We start from the raw sequence: 16,264 nt of genomic DNA on the forward strand, positions 1-16,264 counted from the left end.
GCGGTGCTGCGGTGCTGTGTGTAGCAGTCAGCTCAGCGGGATCCCACCTTCGTCGCCAGTGAAATATACTCAGAGTCGCAAAGTGATTTCATGCTCTTTATTCAGCTCATAGTGGTGAGGAGGAATGAATGAATGTCCCCTCAAAGTATCTGCTTTATATACATTATTTACACAATGGGCTGCACATGATTGGCTAATTCCGGAATTCTACTGTAAGCCAATCAGGTTGTGGATTCACTTTTATCTGGAGCATGATTGGGTGGTTCCTGCCAACCAATCATACTGCTGCATTGTTCTAGGACCAATCAGACTGCTGCATTCTGAATCCTATTGTTCTAGGACCAATCAGACTGCTGCCTTTTGGATCCTATTGTTCTAGGACCAATCAGACTGCTGCAGTTTGGATCCTATTCAACTCAGTACATAACAACAACCAAGGTAACTAATTGTATCTGTAAATGAATATAGACAAACAACAAGACGTGTATATACAGAAAGATTTATTTATATATAGACACTGTACAGATAAAGTTGAATATACAAAATCGATAAAGACAATGCGAAAAACTTAGAGACGACATAAAAAAGCCAGAAGAAGGAAGGAGGGAAGTCAACTCTTAGGAGTAAATGTAAATGTAAAGTAATGTGTATATGTATAGTATGTAATCATAAAATCAATAAATATTATCTTAAAAAAAGAAACATTTCAAAAGGATGAACAGAAAGGGTTATCCACAGAACTCTCAAGATTAGAGAAAGATTTAATAAATTTAATAAGAAAACGATCTCTAATATGTATAAACTCCTTCTTGACTGGGAGGTCAAGGAGGAAGAAGTGAAATCTGTTACGATGCAATGGGCTAGGGACTTTGGCTACAACATCCAGATGGAATCATGGGAGAGGCTGTGGAGGGAGGACCGAAAATTTACAGCATGCTATGATTTGAAGAACTGCATGAAGATGCTCTGCAGATGGTATTTAACACCTGTAAAACTTGCTAAAATGTATAAAGCTAGATCAAACATCTGTTGGAGATGTGGGGAGGGGGAAGACACCATGATCCACATGTGGTGGAACTGTAAAAAAAAAAGTAGGAATTTTTGGGAAATAATTTGCAATGAACTTAAAAAATGTTTAAATGCTCCTTCCCAAAATAGCCTGAACCCTTCCTACTAGGCATAATGAATAATGAAATCCCAAAAAGATTAAGGAAAATATTCATGTATTATCGCATGACCACCACATGTGGGGGAAAAACACCTTCTTTCACCCGACACTTCCAGCAATTCTTGTTTCTCCTTTTCTGCTCATTCTCAGAGCGTTTCGTTTCCTTTGGGGGGGGGGAATATTCTGCAGTACTTCCAGAAGCGCTGGGTATATTTCCATTAAAAAACCCAAGAACTTTAAAAACGCTCTAAAGCATCCTTCCTCAGCAGCTAGAAAAGAGAGCAAGGTTGACTATACCGAGTCATTTGCATGTCAGCGTTGCGCCAGACCTTTTAGGCATCCCCGGATGATAGTAACAGCTGCTGAGCAACTCCCGATCCTACGCACGCTTACTTGCATGCAAGCCTCCCTGGGGCTTAGAGCGGGGAGCGTTTCGCTGGGTTATAGATCCAGCTGCAAACTATGCGCGCCCCCCCCCAGTGCAGCTGCCCGCCTGGGCCCACAGCTGCCCCGCAGCTGCCCGCCTGGGCCCACGTTGCGGCTCTCCTGCCGGGGAACGAGGCCGGCGCTCTCAGCTGCAACGTGTTTCCTCCTGGGCTGCGGAGAGACCAGATTCCTCCACCAGAAAACTGTAACCACTCCTTATGGGAGCCCCTCATGTTCTGTAGCGAGGCTATTGTGAGTGTGTGCGCGCAAGAAGGAAGGAAGGAAGGAAGGAAGGAAGGAAGGAAGGAAGAAATAAATAAATTGCGGACTGTATGCTCTGCTAATCCTGCAGTCACGTGCATGCTTTCGTGGGAGTTCGCCTCGATTCAACCTGGGTTGGGCTCGGGATGCTGCTTTCCGGGCGATGGTTCCCTATTCAAAGCTCAGGAAATGCATCTTAGCCACGAAGGGGAATGTGGTGCCCAAGCAGGCGCTTGCTTCTCCCCCGCGTTTCGGGCATGGGGTGTGGATCTCGCGTGTACGCGCACACTTCGCCACCTGTGAGTCCAGCAAGGCTGAGTCTCCAGAGGAGCAGAACTCGGTCTCTGGACCAGAAGGCGCAGAAGCAACAGAGCAGCCGCCGCCGCCGCCGCCGCCGCCCCCTTTCCCATTCGCTTCATTTTGGGGGTGAGTTGAGGTGAAGACCTTGCCGCGCCCCCGCCCCCGCTTTCCAAATGCTCCTCAGGCTCCAGCTCGGGGCCCGAGGGCTTGGATCCAGGGCTAGCACACTATTAGCAAACCCAGGCGAGCTTCGCCGCGTCTCCCGCGCCCCACGGAGGGACCGCAGGTAATGAGTCCGCTCGGCGCGGCTGCGTTTGCGCCGCTCTGCAGGAAAGCGGCTGCCGCGCGCGGAGCTCCCTTCGCAGTGCGGCGGCGGCGGAGGCGGCAGGAGGCGGCCGGATCACGTTGCTCGCCTTGTGCTCGTACCAGTTTGAGATGGGATTAAAGAGGAGGGCGCTCCGGCTCGCTCCGGCTTTTCTTTTTTTCAGGGGCCAGCAGCCGGAGCAAACGTGGACTTGCACGAGCCCGAGTCCGCCCTCGCCAGCGGCAGGCTAGGCCAGGGGTCTGGAGCAGCGGGCGGGCGGGGGGGGGGCAGACGCCACACGGGGCTGCAGTTCCCTCGCACGAGCCCCGCTTCACCATCCCCCTCCTGGAACACCGCTGCCCGCTCTCCCTCTCCTGCCCCGGCTAATGCCCACGCGCCTTGCCAGCCTCCTGAGGAAGCCCTGCTTGGCAGGAGGACTCCCCCCCTCCATCGGGGAGGCTCTAAGTCCCCCCAAGCCACCCCTCGCCTTGACACTGAGGAATAGGCGAAACGCGCTCCTTGCGAGAAGCTCCCGAGTCTCCCCCCGCCCCGGTGCCCGTGGTCCCGTTTGAGCAGAGGATGCTTCCTTAGGCCAAGTTGGGCTCCCCCCCCCGCCCCCGCCCCTCCTCCTGGCGCGCGCCCCCCATCCCGGAGCCGGGAGGTTGCGTGGTACGTTCTGCACGTGAGCTGGGTGCTGGTCTGCCTGGCAAGCGCGTGCCCGGTGGCCAAACAAGCAAGCAGGAACGGCAAGTAGCAGCGCGCCCGGAGCCAGAGGGGAAGAGACGGGGCGAGGAAAAGGAGAAGCAGAAAGAGGGGGAGCTGCTTTCCCACCCGGACGGCAGCGCAAGAAAAGACCAGGCTGCCGGGGCGACGGTGGGGCTTTGTTGCCCGAAGGTCTCCCAAGACTCTGCACCACCTCACGGGAGCCAGTCAAAGCGGCGACCACCCCCAAATAGCTGCTGCCAAACATGGATGAAGGGATCTCTCCTTTGCCCGAAAGGCAGTTATTGGAGCACCGGGAATTCATAGGGTCAGATGACAGGGACTTCTGCATTATTGTTGTCATTTTAATTTAGGGGAAAATTTGGGGTTTTTCTTATTATTATTTTCCTTTCTGCAAAAGGAAAGGGGAGGTAAAGAGATGGGTTAACTCTGGTTCTTTGGCTGGGCAGCCTTAAGCATGCACGTGCCCCCCTCCATCCCTTTTTTTAAAAAAAAATATATTAAAGATTTTCTTGGTTTACAAAAGTACATGAATTGTCTCTTTTTCAGGTTATAGTGTATTTCCTGCAGATCAGTTACATTTGATGTGAGACATTAGTTTTGTATGCACCACTTTTGTGAGATTTCTTGCAAAGTAGTAGCTAATGAGACCACTATGTATGTTAAAGGCAATGGGTCTCTCTTTCACTTTTCTGTTCCTGCAGACTGGGTTATCCATCCTTGTATATGTGCAAGCCCAAGAGAGGTATGAAGAGGGACGAGAGCAAGGTAAGAGAATAAGCTTTTTTTGATGCTCTCCAGCACCTGCACAATAATTAGCAGGGGCTTCTGATAAATGGGAGCCCAACTTTATGCAGAAGTTCTCTTCTTTTCCTCATTCACTTCCTTTCTGTTATCTGTAGTGGGCAGTTTTGTTTTAGTTATGTTGACAAAGAACAGTTCTGGAGGGAGAGGGGAGATGCCTAAGACAGTAGATACTCTTGAAATGGGAAAGAAGGGTAGGTGGCAAGACAGTTGCTTAGGTACTGGTTGGCATTATAGTGAAACAAGTGTTTGTCCTTTTTCTTCCTGAACAGGAAACATACAAACTGCCACATAGATTGATAGAGAAGAAAAGAAGAGACCGGATTAATGAGTGTATTGCTCAGTTGAAAGATTTATTGCCTGAGCATCTGAAACTGACAGTAAGTCCAGTCTGTGTGAGTCCGTGTGTATATGCTTGCCTGTACATCTATCTAGGTATTTTTGCAACACCATAAACTCTTAGTGAAGTGTTTACTACTCAGGCTGTAATCCTATGCACACTTACTTCAGTGTAAACTCATTTGGCACAGTGGGACTTACTTCAGATTTAGCCTGGATATGGTTGCACTGTAAAAGATGCACATATTAGAAAAAAGTGTGATTATTTTTGTTGACTTAGAACTAAGTCACTGAGTTCAGCAGTGCTTAACCCGCACTACTACTACTACTACTTCTTCTTCTTCTTCTTCTTCTTCTTCTTCTTCTTCTTCTTCTTCTTCTTCTTCTACCGCCCTATACCCAGAGGTCTCAGGGTGGTTCCCATAAAACTTTCTAGAGTACATCCTTTAAAACTGGGTTGAATTAAATGTGATTTTTAGGATTCCAAGACATCCAGAAGTCTAATATAAATTCCTTATATGACAGCACTTCTGTAGAACCACCATTAGCCTTATTTGTTAAGTTTCAAAATGGGTGTGATTTATCAGTAATATCACCAATTCGAATTGGTAATATCACCAATTCGAGCAAGGGCAGTAATAAAACAATATTTCTTCCAAAGTGAGCTTAGTGAAGTTTTAGAAAATAGGATATAAGATTTTGTTTGATTGTGTGTCCCTTTCCCTCCCTTTGCAGACACTAGGGCATCTGGAGAAAGCTGTAGTTTTGGAATTAACTTTGAAACACTTAAAAGCTTTAACAGCCTTAACAGAGCAGCAGCATCAGAAGATAATTGCTTTACAGAATGGTAAGTAAATGCCCAGTGCAGAAGCACAATATAGGACATTGTGTATCTCTATCTCTATCTCTCTCAAAGATTATGAAGGACACATCTGGTTATTGACAAAGTCTTAGCAGTTGGTGAACTGTTAGCTAACTCCACAGTTACGTTGCCAAATTGAAATCTATAGAACTGCTTCAGAGTCAGTGACCTGTACAGTCATGTTTACTTAAACTTTAGTCCCCTTAAATTTAGTGGGCCTTAATTCCTATGTAAATGTGAAAAGGACTGCAGCTGTGCAGTCTGACCATATCTACCGTATATACACATATATCCATGCATTGCAGAGGGTTGGACAGGATGACCCTTGGGGTCCCTTCCAACTCTACAATTCTATTATTTACTTGGAAATAGGTCCCATTTTGTTTGAGGCTTACTCCCAAATAAGTAAGTCTAGTATTACAGCCTTAACATGTTATCTCTTGAGATACCTTAACCTTTTCCAACTGATTTCATAAATCAGAGTCCTAGATTGATAACTTTGACATTTAACACAAAGCAATTACATTATAGAGGAATTTTGTTAATAAAACAGTCAGATTCTGTGTAACACTAGATCTAATGCAAGTGGTATTACTAATGCCTGTTATTTTGCATCCCTTCCTCCCCCTTCTCCCCCCCCCTCTTTGCAGGGGAGAGATCTTTGAAGTCTCCTCTGCAATCTGACCTGGATGCTTTCCATTCAGGATTCCAGACATGCACCAAAGAAGTCATGCAGTACCTCTCCAGATTTGAAAGTTGGACTCCAAGAGAGCAGAGATGTGCCCAGCTCATCAACCACCTGCACTCTGTTTGCACACGGTTCCTCCCCAGCCCCCAGCTCCTGACTCCAAAGATTTGTGCAGGCAAAGGACCCTGCCCCACCTCCTCCGCCTCTTCCTGTGTGCAGCGAGATCACACTGGCCAAAAGCTGGAGAGCCAGCCAAATTGTGTGCCAGTCATTCAGAGGACTCAGAATGCGAGTAGCAAGCATAAATTCAGCCACCATCCAATGGGTCGTGTGGAGCTTGGTGGGGAGAATGACACGGATACAGATAGTGGCTATGGCGGTGAGTGCGAGGGAAGACCGGAAGGGGACAAAAGGCAAGGCAACCTGATGATCAAGCAGGAGCCCTCTGGGGATGAGGCACCTCCAGCAGCCAAAAGGCTGAAGATGGATTGCAGCAGCACCTCTTCGGCAATGTTGAGCCCAGACCAAGCAGCAGCTGGTTCAGCCCTTCTCAGCTCCCTGGTGGCTTTTGGAGGCCTGGGGGGAGGAGGATCTCCCTTTGCCCAACAACCTGCTGCTCCCTTCTGCCTGCCTCTCTGCTTCATCTCCCCCTCAGCAGCAGCTGCCTACATGCAGCCCTTCCTGGACAAGAGCAACCTGGATAAATACTTTTACCCAGCAGCAGCAGTCGCTGCTGCTGCTGCTACTCCAATTCCTTGGATCTACCCAGGGATTCCAGCTCAGGCTGCAGCTGCGGCTGCGGCTGCGGCCTTCCCCTGTTTCTCCTCAGTATTGGTACCAGGAGAGAAAAACAGCTTGGCCTCAGCAACGTCTACCGATGTGGCTTCTTCTGGCCAGCACCTCCCCCATCCATTTACCTGCAACCCAGGTGGGCTCCATGGGGACATGGACCTCCCTTCCCAAGAGGAGCATTTGCAGTCCGCAGAGGAAAATCCTTGAGTGATGCTACATCATTTCTAAAGGAAACCACACAGTTCATGCCTCCTACTTGACAGGAAGGATCCATCATTCCCAAGAATGAGAAGCAACCCTCACCCCACCCGTTTCTTTGTGTGTTTAAGGGAAAACTTACTAGGCTGACAGTTTATTCTTTTTCTTTTATTAAAAGATTAGGTTCTCCCTCTCCCACAAATATTTTTGGAGAGCTCCTTGTCCCCCCCCCCCCACAATGCTATGTGTATGTTTAACACTTTCTTTACACAAATGTTGTGATGTTGCAGAATTCCATCCCCCAGTTGAACTGAAACAAAAGCAAATGGAAAAGACTCCCTTAGGGGTGGGGGAAATGGCTCTTTCTTCGTAAGAGAAGTTTGCTTAACAATTCAGAAGGCCTAAAGAAAAGGGCAGGGGCTGCAGCATCTGGAACTGGGGAGTCAGGATGCGAGATATACCGTATACTGTACCAGACCAGACCATAACTGCTGCAGGCACTTTAATAATGATTATGTATAGACTGTAATGGAACTTACTCAAGTGGGCATAACTCAGCGGGAAGCTCTGCACAAGCCCCAGTGAAATGAGCAGGAACTACTTTAAAGTGCTCTTGAATTTTAGTGGGGTTTGCAAAGGAAAGTTCCATAGTAGATTGTGCCCCTGGCAGGGCAAGCTTCAGCATAAAATGCTTCCTGGTCCAGAAATCCAGGAATCAGTTTCCTGGTAGTAACCAAGTCAACAAACAGGCAAACTGCTTACTTAAGAACGGCCCAACTGAAGCCTGTGTCACTACTCTGGATGAGAGAAAGTTGTCTTGAGAATGGTAGCCTAAGAATTACAGATAATTTGCTTCTCTATTACTGACTTCTTAATTGGTGGCTCCATACAAGAATCATTGGGCAGAAGCCAGTAAAATTTAAGTGCAATGCAACTGCATTGAAATCACTGGAGTTGCCATCTGATTCTGCCAAATAGCAACTTTATTTTACCTTTATTCAGAGCTTAGGAACCATTTATTTCAATGGGCTATATTTTACCTTTGCCACATGCAATGCTTGGAGGAGTTTGGTTAGTTAGGAATTTGTGGAAATGGGGTTTGGGAGAAAAAATGAAGGTAAGCTAGCACTTTATTGAGAAACAGATCATGAACAAACCTTGTTCATGTATTTTTATTGTCTTGCATTTTTAGAGCTACCCCTAGCATTTGCTCAAGGGACGGAAGAACTGTCCTATTATGTAGTTTCTTATTTGCTAAAGCAAGTGCATTTTTCTACATCTTAATGCTTAGTTTTGCTGTGTTCCTGATATTAAATTACCTTGTTGTATGTGAAGGAACATCACTGCACTGGACTAACAAGAAAAAAGACACCCCACACCATTAACAGTACAATCCTATTTACTCAGAAATAAGTCTCGCTGTCTTCAGTGGGGCCTACTCCCAGGTAAGTGTGCATAGGAATGCAGCACAATCTAGCCTTAGATTGTATCCTGAAGGAAGAAATAAGTTTACTGTCCTGATCTTGTGCCTTTAACCGTGGCCTAAACACAAAAGCCCCAAGCAAGCAGTCCTAGAGAGGAGTATGCCTTCCCATAAGCAGTAAAAGACACAGCCAGTCCATACAGTGGTCCCAGAAGACCATCATGCTGTGAATAAGAACAGCGAAATCGGAATCTCCAGCAGTTCAGTGTGTGGTTCTTCCTTCGTAGATTGGGGTGCTGCTTTTTCTGGCATGGAGATAAAAGCTAACTGCAAAGCTTCACTTGCATAATATATGTGCATGAGGCCACCGTTGAAAGGCACAGCCACTAACATAAGCTAAAAGAGGTTACAAATCATAATTAAAAATGGTGTGTTGGTAACTGGGTAAAAGTGGGATAAGGTTTCCTTGCAAGGTTTTTCTGTCTCCAGATATCCCAATTTCCCTTTCTGGAGACTGTTGCCAGACACCAGATAATCACACAGCTAAAGCTTTGTTAATAAGGTTTAAGCCAAGAACCTTGCCTAGATATTTTTAGTTTGTTGCCAAGGTAGCACTGTGAGAAATCTCACTTGAATGTTATGTAAGAGGTGAGACACAACAGTCTGACTATGAGTGAATATGCCTGGGTCTGTTAGTCATTTTGAGTGAATTTGCTGCTATTGCTGTTGCTACTGTTTGCCTCAAACACTGTTTTTAAACAATGTTGGTCCCTTTTTCTTTTCTTTTTTTAAATCTTACTAGCCTACAGAGTGTCTGTATGTAAATAGTTAATACATTCAATTAATGATGTCCGACATGCTATTTTTGTAGGAAGAAGATTGAGTAATGATAATTGAGTTTAAAAATATCCCTTTTGATGAGGAATTGCTGAAAAACAAAGTTGCACTTTTGTTACAATGCTTAATGCTTGGTACAAGCTTATGCGGTCTTAAATTATTTTAAAAATAAAATAAATACTGTCTGCAAGAAACCAGCTGTTTAAAGAACAGTTTAAGTATGAGAGATAATAGGAATCAATCTTTATATTCGTTATTTTCCAGCACTCCAGGAATTCTACTATAAAAAATATTTCCACAATATTTTGTGATTTAAACAAAAAAATATTCTTACTAAAGAATAAATTTTTTAAATACAGAGTATGGGTTGTCTAGTAATTAAAGCTCTTAAAAGCCTCAAAACTCATTCGTCAAATATGCCAAGTGAGCTATGATGTCTTCACAGGACTTTAGGCAGGGCTGTTGGAATTTCTTTGCTTTTGAATAGTTATTCGAGTCTCTACAAACACCTTTGTTTGCGTGGTGACAGCAGCCCTATGACAGAAGGCTTCCACACAAAACCACAGCTTCACAATTCTTGTTTTGAAAAAACACCACTTCCACATGAGCCCCCTCAGGGACGCCAGTAAATAGAAGGCACCCTTATTTGCACCATCACACATTTACATCTGATTCTTCTTTATTTAAGTGCAAGTAGATAAATAGGTACCGCTGTATAGCGGGAAGGTAAACGGTGTTTCTGTGTGCTGCTCTGGTGCCGGTTCGCCGGAGCAGCTTTGTCACACTGGCCACGTGACCCGGAAGTGTCTGCGGACAGCGCTGGCTCCCAGCCTCTAGAGTGAGATGAGCGTACAACCCTAGAGTCTGTCAAGACTGCCCCGTATGGGCAGGGGTACCTTTACCTTTACCTTCTTTATTTATTTGCTCATACAGATATTGTCACTTCCTTCTGAACAGCTCTCACTTCCCTGCATGAGAATACACCACTTGAGTCAATTCAATTATTAAATTGGTTAATGGATGTGCTACTCTCTTTCACTGTGGCAAAGGTAGGCAGACCCTTAATGAAATTGGCAAGTCCCATTTCCTTAACCCATTTTAGTCAAATCATGCCCCTCTGTCACCTCCTGAAAACAAGAGCTATGGGGCTGTCCCCAAAGGTCACAAGTTCAGGCACCAACCTACCACCCCCCCTGCTAATTTGAGTGCTGAAACTTCCTTCAAATACTGCCTTTGGCCTGTGCTGCTTCAGTTTTTAGTGTGCATGGTAAACAAATGTTGGAGAAACCCTTTAGGGACCCAAGCTGCCAAGCACACCCATCACACAACTATCATTAACACTGATTTGTGTGTTGGATTGCTCTTATTGGTGTGTATGACCTACAGATATGACTGGACACTGTTCAGTAGCAGAACCTAAGTTGTGCCATGGACCTTGTGGGGGAGGGGGTGGCTTTGCGCATGCCCAGTCCCCTGCATGTCAGAGAGGTCTGTCAAGTAGATTTCATGTGGGGGTGAAGGGGGAACAGCATACTGCTCCTGACCCAGCTGGACCCAAAGCCCCTTTTGGTGGCCCTTAATTCTGGGCCAACACAACCAGAATTCTGGGCCAATGCAACCTAGCCAGGTTGGTTGGCTAGGATCTGCAAAAAATAAATAAGAAGAGTATGACTTTTGGAGTGCTTTTTTTTATCAGACCTAACTGCAACTTGAAAATAAATCACCCTTTACCCAAAAATGTCCTGCAGCTTATGGAAGGAATGCTTATCCAAAAATATGGTTCTGGGCTCCCCCTGCTGTCTCATTGGTTTCAGTTGCCCAATTTCGTAAGGACACTGATGTGATGAAAATGGAGCTATAGGAGAAATTGGACACTGAAATATCAGGGTGCTTTCTGTCCCAGTGATGGAGGCTCATCCTTCAGCATGGTGCAGCCACAGCCAACGTGCACACAGGCCATGTGTCTGGCCCTGCATGGAGGTTACAGACCGCTGATGTGCAAGAAAAAGGCCCAAGGCCAGACGTAGTATGAACCTTTTAAACATTGCAGCAGCAGCATGACGTTTGTTAATTGTATTTAGTTTAAATTGGGCCTTTGCACTAGTTCACTAAATTGCCAGTATGAGAGACTGGATAACAAGTAGCATAAAGATGTACCAACTGAAATTGCTTTGTGATAGCTTAGTGTAGGGCTGCCATATGTCTGGAATTTCCTGGGCATTTCTGGGATTTGGCTGCCGGAAACAGCGCCCAGGTGGAAATCGCTTAAATGTCCAGGAAAATCCAGATGTATGGCAGTCTATACCTATGGCAGCTCAACAACTTTCCCAAAAAAGCTCAACAAAATGGCAACACTATCTTAGTGGCAGAGTCTTGCTTATGCTACAGGCTTTATTGACCATATATTTGGGTTAAGGAAGGAATGATGTCCACCTGCTCTTGTCAGATACATTTGCAATCCCTTTTCTGCTAATATGTTTTTATTGCTTTTCAATTTTTTAAAACAAATTAACATCAAATTAATTCAAATTTAATACAAAATTTACTTCCTACCCTGCTGCTATGATGTTTCTCTTTGCTTCCTTACTCTCTGCTCATTATAACGTATATTTCCTAATTCCATTTCAATGCTTAATAATGACAAAATGATAAAATATTTTATTTTTCCCCTTCTTCATTTCCCATCAACTGTACATATTTCAATTCCTGCTTAGACTTTTATTTACAGTAACTATAACAGGGGTCAGCATACTTACTGTGCCTCGGGCCGGTGTCTCCAGCGCCGATCATGCAGCAGGCCGGAGGGCGGGAGAGCTATTTCTGGTGTTCCTCCGACCTGGAAGTGGGCAGCTGCACAGCGCAGCGCTGGTAAGAGTGGGCAGTGGCAGCGGGCAGCGGGGATTGCCGCGAGTCAGATAAATGAGTCCCTCGGGCCTTATCCGGCCCGCGGACCTTAGTTTGGGGACCCCTGAACTATAACATATTCCCAAATCTCAAGTTGAGTTACTCTTCACTTTGTCAGCCCACAGAAATTATTAGTTCTAAATCAATAGTCCACAGATACAACTTATCCCTTCCGCTGTTCTACATGCGCAAAAGTCTGACTGGCGATGGTAAATTAGATATCCTCTTCAGCCACTGCATTCCAATCCTGCTCCACAGAGGTAAGCAAACTCCAAGGTTTCCAGATGCTCATTGTTATGCAGTAAAACAATCCTTGGTGGTATCAAGTTTCCCAGGCATCAGGGTCTGGTCTCTTCTCTGTCCATGTTACCTCTGTCGTCACCAAGAACTTTGTTCCCACAGAGTTATATATAAAAGAATTAACATTAATGCTTTCCTCTCCCCCATGTACAGCAAAGACCATAGAAACCATTTTTTATCCTTCACAGTTCCAGATTCATTTTTCTTTGCAAGATATATCCAATTTCATAAAATCACAACAGCTTGGGTTTCATTAGTATTGCAAAATCATCTTGCCTCTCTGAGTGCGTTGGTCTGTCATCTCTAACTCCAGCTTTAATCCTCAGTCTCCGTTACATTCTCTCCATTCTTCCACCCCCGAGCTCTGGAGAGCCCAGGAGAGTGACTTTCCAAGTTCACTACTGGAAAGGAAAGTAGGTACATTTGCAACCTTGAAGGATTTGATGCTTCCCAGTTCAATTTATGCCTTTGTTTGTTTGTGATAATAATCTGGAGTCATTTAATTGCCAATGTGGTGCATGTACCTGCTCTTTGCTTGTAAGCAGACTGTCATCTGGATTTTGCTGTAGGGATGGAGTGGTTGGGTAATGGCCCTGCCTTTGGGAGAAAGTTGTACCAGCTGATCTTTTGATCTTTTCCAGCTCTTGGAGCCAGCATTTGTCCGCAGACAGCTTCCGGGTCATGTGGCCAGCATGACTAAGCAGCTTCTGGCGAACCAGAGCAGCGCACGGAAACACTGTTTACCTTCCTGCCGGAGTGGTACCTTTTTATCTGCTTGCACTTTGATGTGCTTTCAAACTGCTAGGTTGGCAGGAGCTGGGACAGAGCAACAGGAGCTCACCCCGTCACGGGGATTCAAACCGCCGATCTTCCAATAGGCTTATAAAGTGCAGCAAATGTGATGCAGTGTTATTATTTAGCCTGGAGAAGAGGAGGTTAAGGGGTGATATGATAGCCATGTTCAAATATATAAAAGGATGTCACATAGAGGAGGGAGAAAGGTTGTTTTCTGCTGCTCCAGAGAAGCGGACACGGAGCAATGGATCCAAACTACAAGAAAGAAGATTCCACCTAAACATTAGGAAGAACTTCCTGACAGTAAGAGCTGTTCGACAGTGGAATTTGCTGCCAAGGAGTGTGGTAGAGTCTCCTTCTTTGGAGGTCTTTAAGCAGAGGCTTGACAACCATATGTCAGGAGTGCTCTGATGGTGTTTCCTGCTTGGCAGGGGGTTGGACTCGATGGCCCTTGTGGTCTCTTCCAACTCTATGATTCTATGGTTTCTATGATTCTATTTACTAATATAAAATAAATAAAACAATATTTTGCTATACTCCTGAACCTATTGTACTCTTAGCCTAGGGCACACTATTGTTAAGAATAGTGTGAATACTTTAAATCAGGGGACTTGCCAGCCCAACAGTGGATAGGCAAGGCACAATTCCCTAGCACCTCCTGCAGCACAACAAATTCATTTTGTCATTTCTTCTAATTAATGGAAGTGAACCCCAAGGAATTCCCAAGACCTGGACTGGGTTATGTTATCTGCAAGGATGCTCCTCACCTTTGTACCTGGACCCAGACAGCATGTGGTTGCTCATGTAGATAGATCAGATTAGAGTTAAATTCTTGAAGGTATGCATCATTGAAGACCACAGGATTGGACGAGGCATGATGCTAAACGGGGCATCATTAAGGAACAGAAAGGCTTTGTGTGGGGATGGAATAAGCCACTGGATCTTGCTGAAGCGACAAGATTTGGAAGAGGCTGGTGTTATGTATTGAAGTTCTCACCCTGGCCACCAGGAGTATCATGTATATAGTTTTCACTCAGGTCCACGTAAGTTACTTTAGGCGGGAAACCCTGGGTTGTTGTTGCTACAATGTTGACAGCCGGCTGCCTATAAAAGCAGGCCGGCTGAGCTATTTGCTGTTCAGTTCTGTTCCAGTTTACAAATAAAGAGCTGCTTTGGAGAAATCGCTGTGTCGTCTGCTATGTCTACCCACTATTCAACAGCTGGTGAGTGTTATTTGGTTTCCTAGCAGTGAATCTTTCTCCTCCCAAGCTAGTTCAAAGTACAGGGCTTGCAGCAGAGGCAAGAGGGAACTGCCGCGGCAGCAGCAGCAGCAGCAGCAGCAAGGCCTATCACATGGCTTCGTATGTGACTGACTGCTTGGCTGCTCCAAGTCAGCAAACTCTTGACAGGCCTGTTCCTCTGCTGCTGGGGATAGTGGGTGGGGATGGAAGAGATGAGCATAGGAAAGAGCCGTGGTTTCCGCTTGGAGAAGAGGGAGTGAGAAAGGAAAACGAAGTGAGAATTAAATCCTTCCACAGCTGCATAGTAAGAATAAAACAACAGTTAGAAGGTTTTTCTCTTTCTGGCATGGAAAGTTGCACCTGCTGAATTTCTGCTAGTTGTTAAAAAGCACAGGGGACACCTCACGTGTTTAGTAAGTGAAGGAGCCAGTTTGGGCCTGAAATATTGCTAAGTTCACTCCCCTCACCACTATCCCATCCAGAAGCAGAGTTTTCAATTTGTTTTGTAATTTCAGGACAGGAAGAAATGGAATAAGATCATATCCTCTACTGCTAGGAAAGAATCACCTGTTGAATGCTTGCCTGTTATGCAACTGCCACAGGCACAGAGCTTTCTTCTGAGCCAAATGCTCATGTGGTTTATATCACACCTCAGATATGAACAGCTTTGTTTAGTCTTAGAAGACCATGCTGGGCACTTTGAGTACCATTGCCTGGAGCAGGACTGCTGTCTTTAAATAATGTTTTAGATTCAAGGCAGGCAACATTTCAAAGCAAGCTATTAAAATCCAGCATATGAAACATTTTTTAAAAAATCTGCCTTTAGCAAAAAACCCATCCCATTTTATGCCAAGCAAATAACATTCATTTCAGATTAGAGGAAGGACTCTTCAAATCTCTGAATCCAGTGCTTCTGGCACCTTTGTAGGCTTCCCAGTATTATAATGTCCATATACCACCAGGCATGGACAGAAACCTGGGAGGCTGCACTAAGCTTGTGTGGAAACTTCATAGAGTGCTAAAGTTAGAAGGGGTCCCCAGAGTCATCTAGTCCAACCTCCTGCACTGCTGTGGCATGAGATGCCTAGCAAGGCCAGCAGGACAAATAAAAGCTTTAATCCCAGCAGAAATATTAACTTACTGTGATTTTGAAGAAGTCCTGTTTCTGGATCAGCCCTGTATTTTTTAGGGAACTCAAAACTACCATTATTGATGCTACTAGAAGCTATCTCCTGAAACACAATATTCTGGTACTTGCATGGGGCCCCAGAGCTGGAGTGCAGCAGAGTCAAAGCGCAATGTGAAAAGGTGTTGCTCAAACCATCATCTTACTCTAAAATGTACAAATTTCCCATGTGGTTGCAAGCTTCTGGCTCCCAAAATCAATACAGCTTCTGTATACGATACTGTGGTGATATTATAAGAGTGGTTTATGGGAATGGGTTAGAACCTGAGAAACAATTAGCTGCAATCAGTCTACTGAGATTTCAGTGTAAGCATTTATGTTAATTAGCTGGATAAGTTAGTGTTTGTTTTCTTACCTTCTGAGCTATTTTAATCTATATAACTATTTGAGTTTTTCTTTCTTGTAGAGTTTTGTTTTAGTCTGTATTTTTTAAATGAAAAACAGAGGACAAACAGGCTGTAGCCTGGGAGAACTCCTGGATTCCAACTGGTGCTTAGACTGCTTTGTCAGCTGCAGCCACTGCTGCCCTGGGGTAGCCTGGCCTCAGTTGCCCCTGCTCTGGTGAAGTCCCACCTGGACTAATGCAATGTTGTCTGTGTGAGACTGCCATGGAAGGTGCTTTTGGAAGAAAGCTCAGCTATAAATGTAATAAATATGTGATGTCTTTAAATGAGCAAGGGAGGAATGGAAGTCTCCGTCTCAGCCATCTGCTA

The 16,264-nt window shown here is 45.2% G+C and overlaps 1 protein-coding gene across 2 annotated transcripts; it reads left to right on the top strand.

The window, feature by feature from the left end:
- Nucleotides 1-1,963: 1,963 nt before the first annotated feature.
- BHLHE41 (basic helix-loop-helix family member e41) lies at nucleotides 1,964-8,584 on the top strand. 2 transcript variants are annotated; one of them, XM_083573556.1, is made up of 5 exons: nucleotides 1,964-2,281; nucleotides 3,887-3,950; nucleotides 4,259-4,366; nucleotides 5,061-5,172; nucleotides 5,838-8,584. In XM_083573556.1, the coding sequence occupies exons 1-5, from the start codon at nucleotides 2,019-2,021 to the stop codon at nucleotides 6,872-6,874; spliced, it is 1,584 nt and encodes a 527-aa protein (XP_083429682.1). In that variant the 5' UTR covers nucleotides 1,964-2,018; the 3' UTR covers nucleotides 6,875-8,584. The 2 variants fall into 2 exon arrangements, with proteins under 2 accessions (XP_083429682.1, XP_083429683.1); XM_083573557.1 differs by lacking the exon at nucleotides 1,964-2,281 and adding an exon at nucleotides 2,395-3,489.
- Nucleotides 8,585-16,264: the final 7,680 nt, after the last annotated feature.

The sequence above is a fragment of the Podarcis filfolensis genome (assembly GCF_964270895.1).
Source record: "Podarcis filfolensis genome assembly, chromosome: 10".
Classification (NCBI taxonomy): Eukaryota; Metazoa; Chordata; class Lepidosauria; order Squamata; family Lacertidae; genus Podarcis; species Podarcis filfolensis.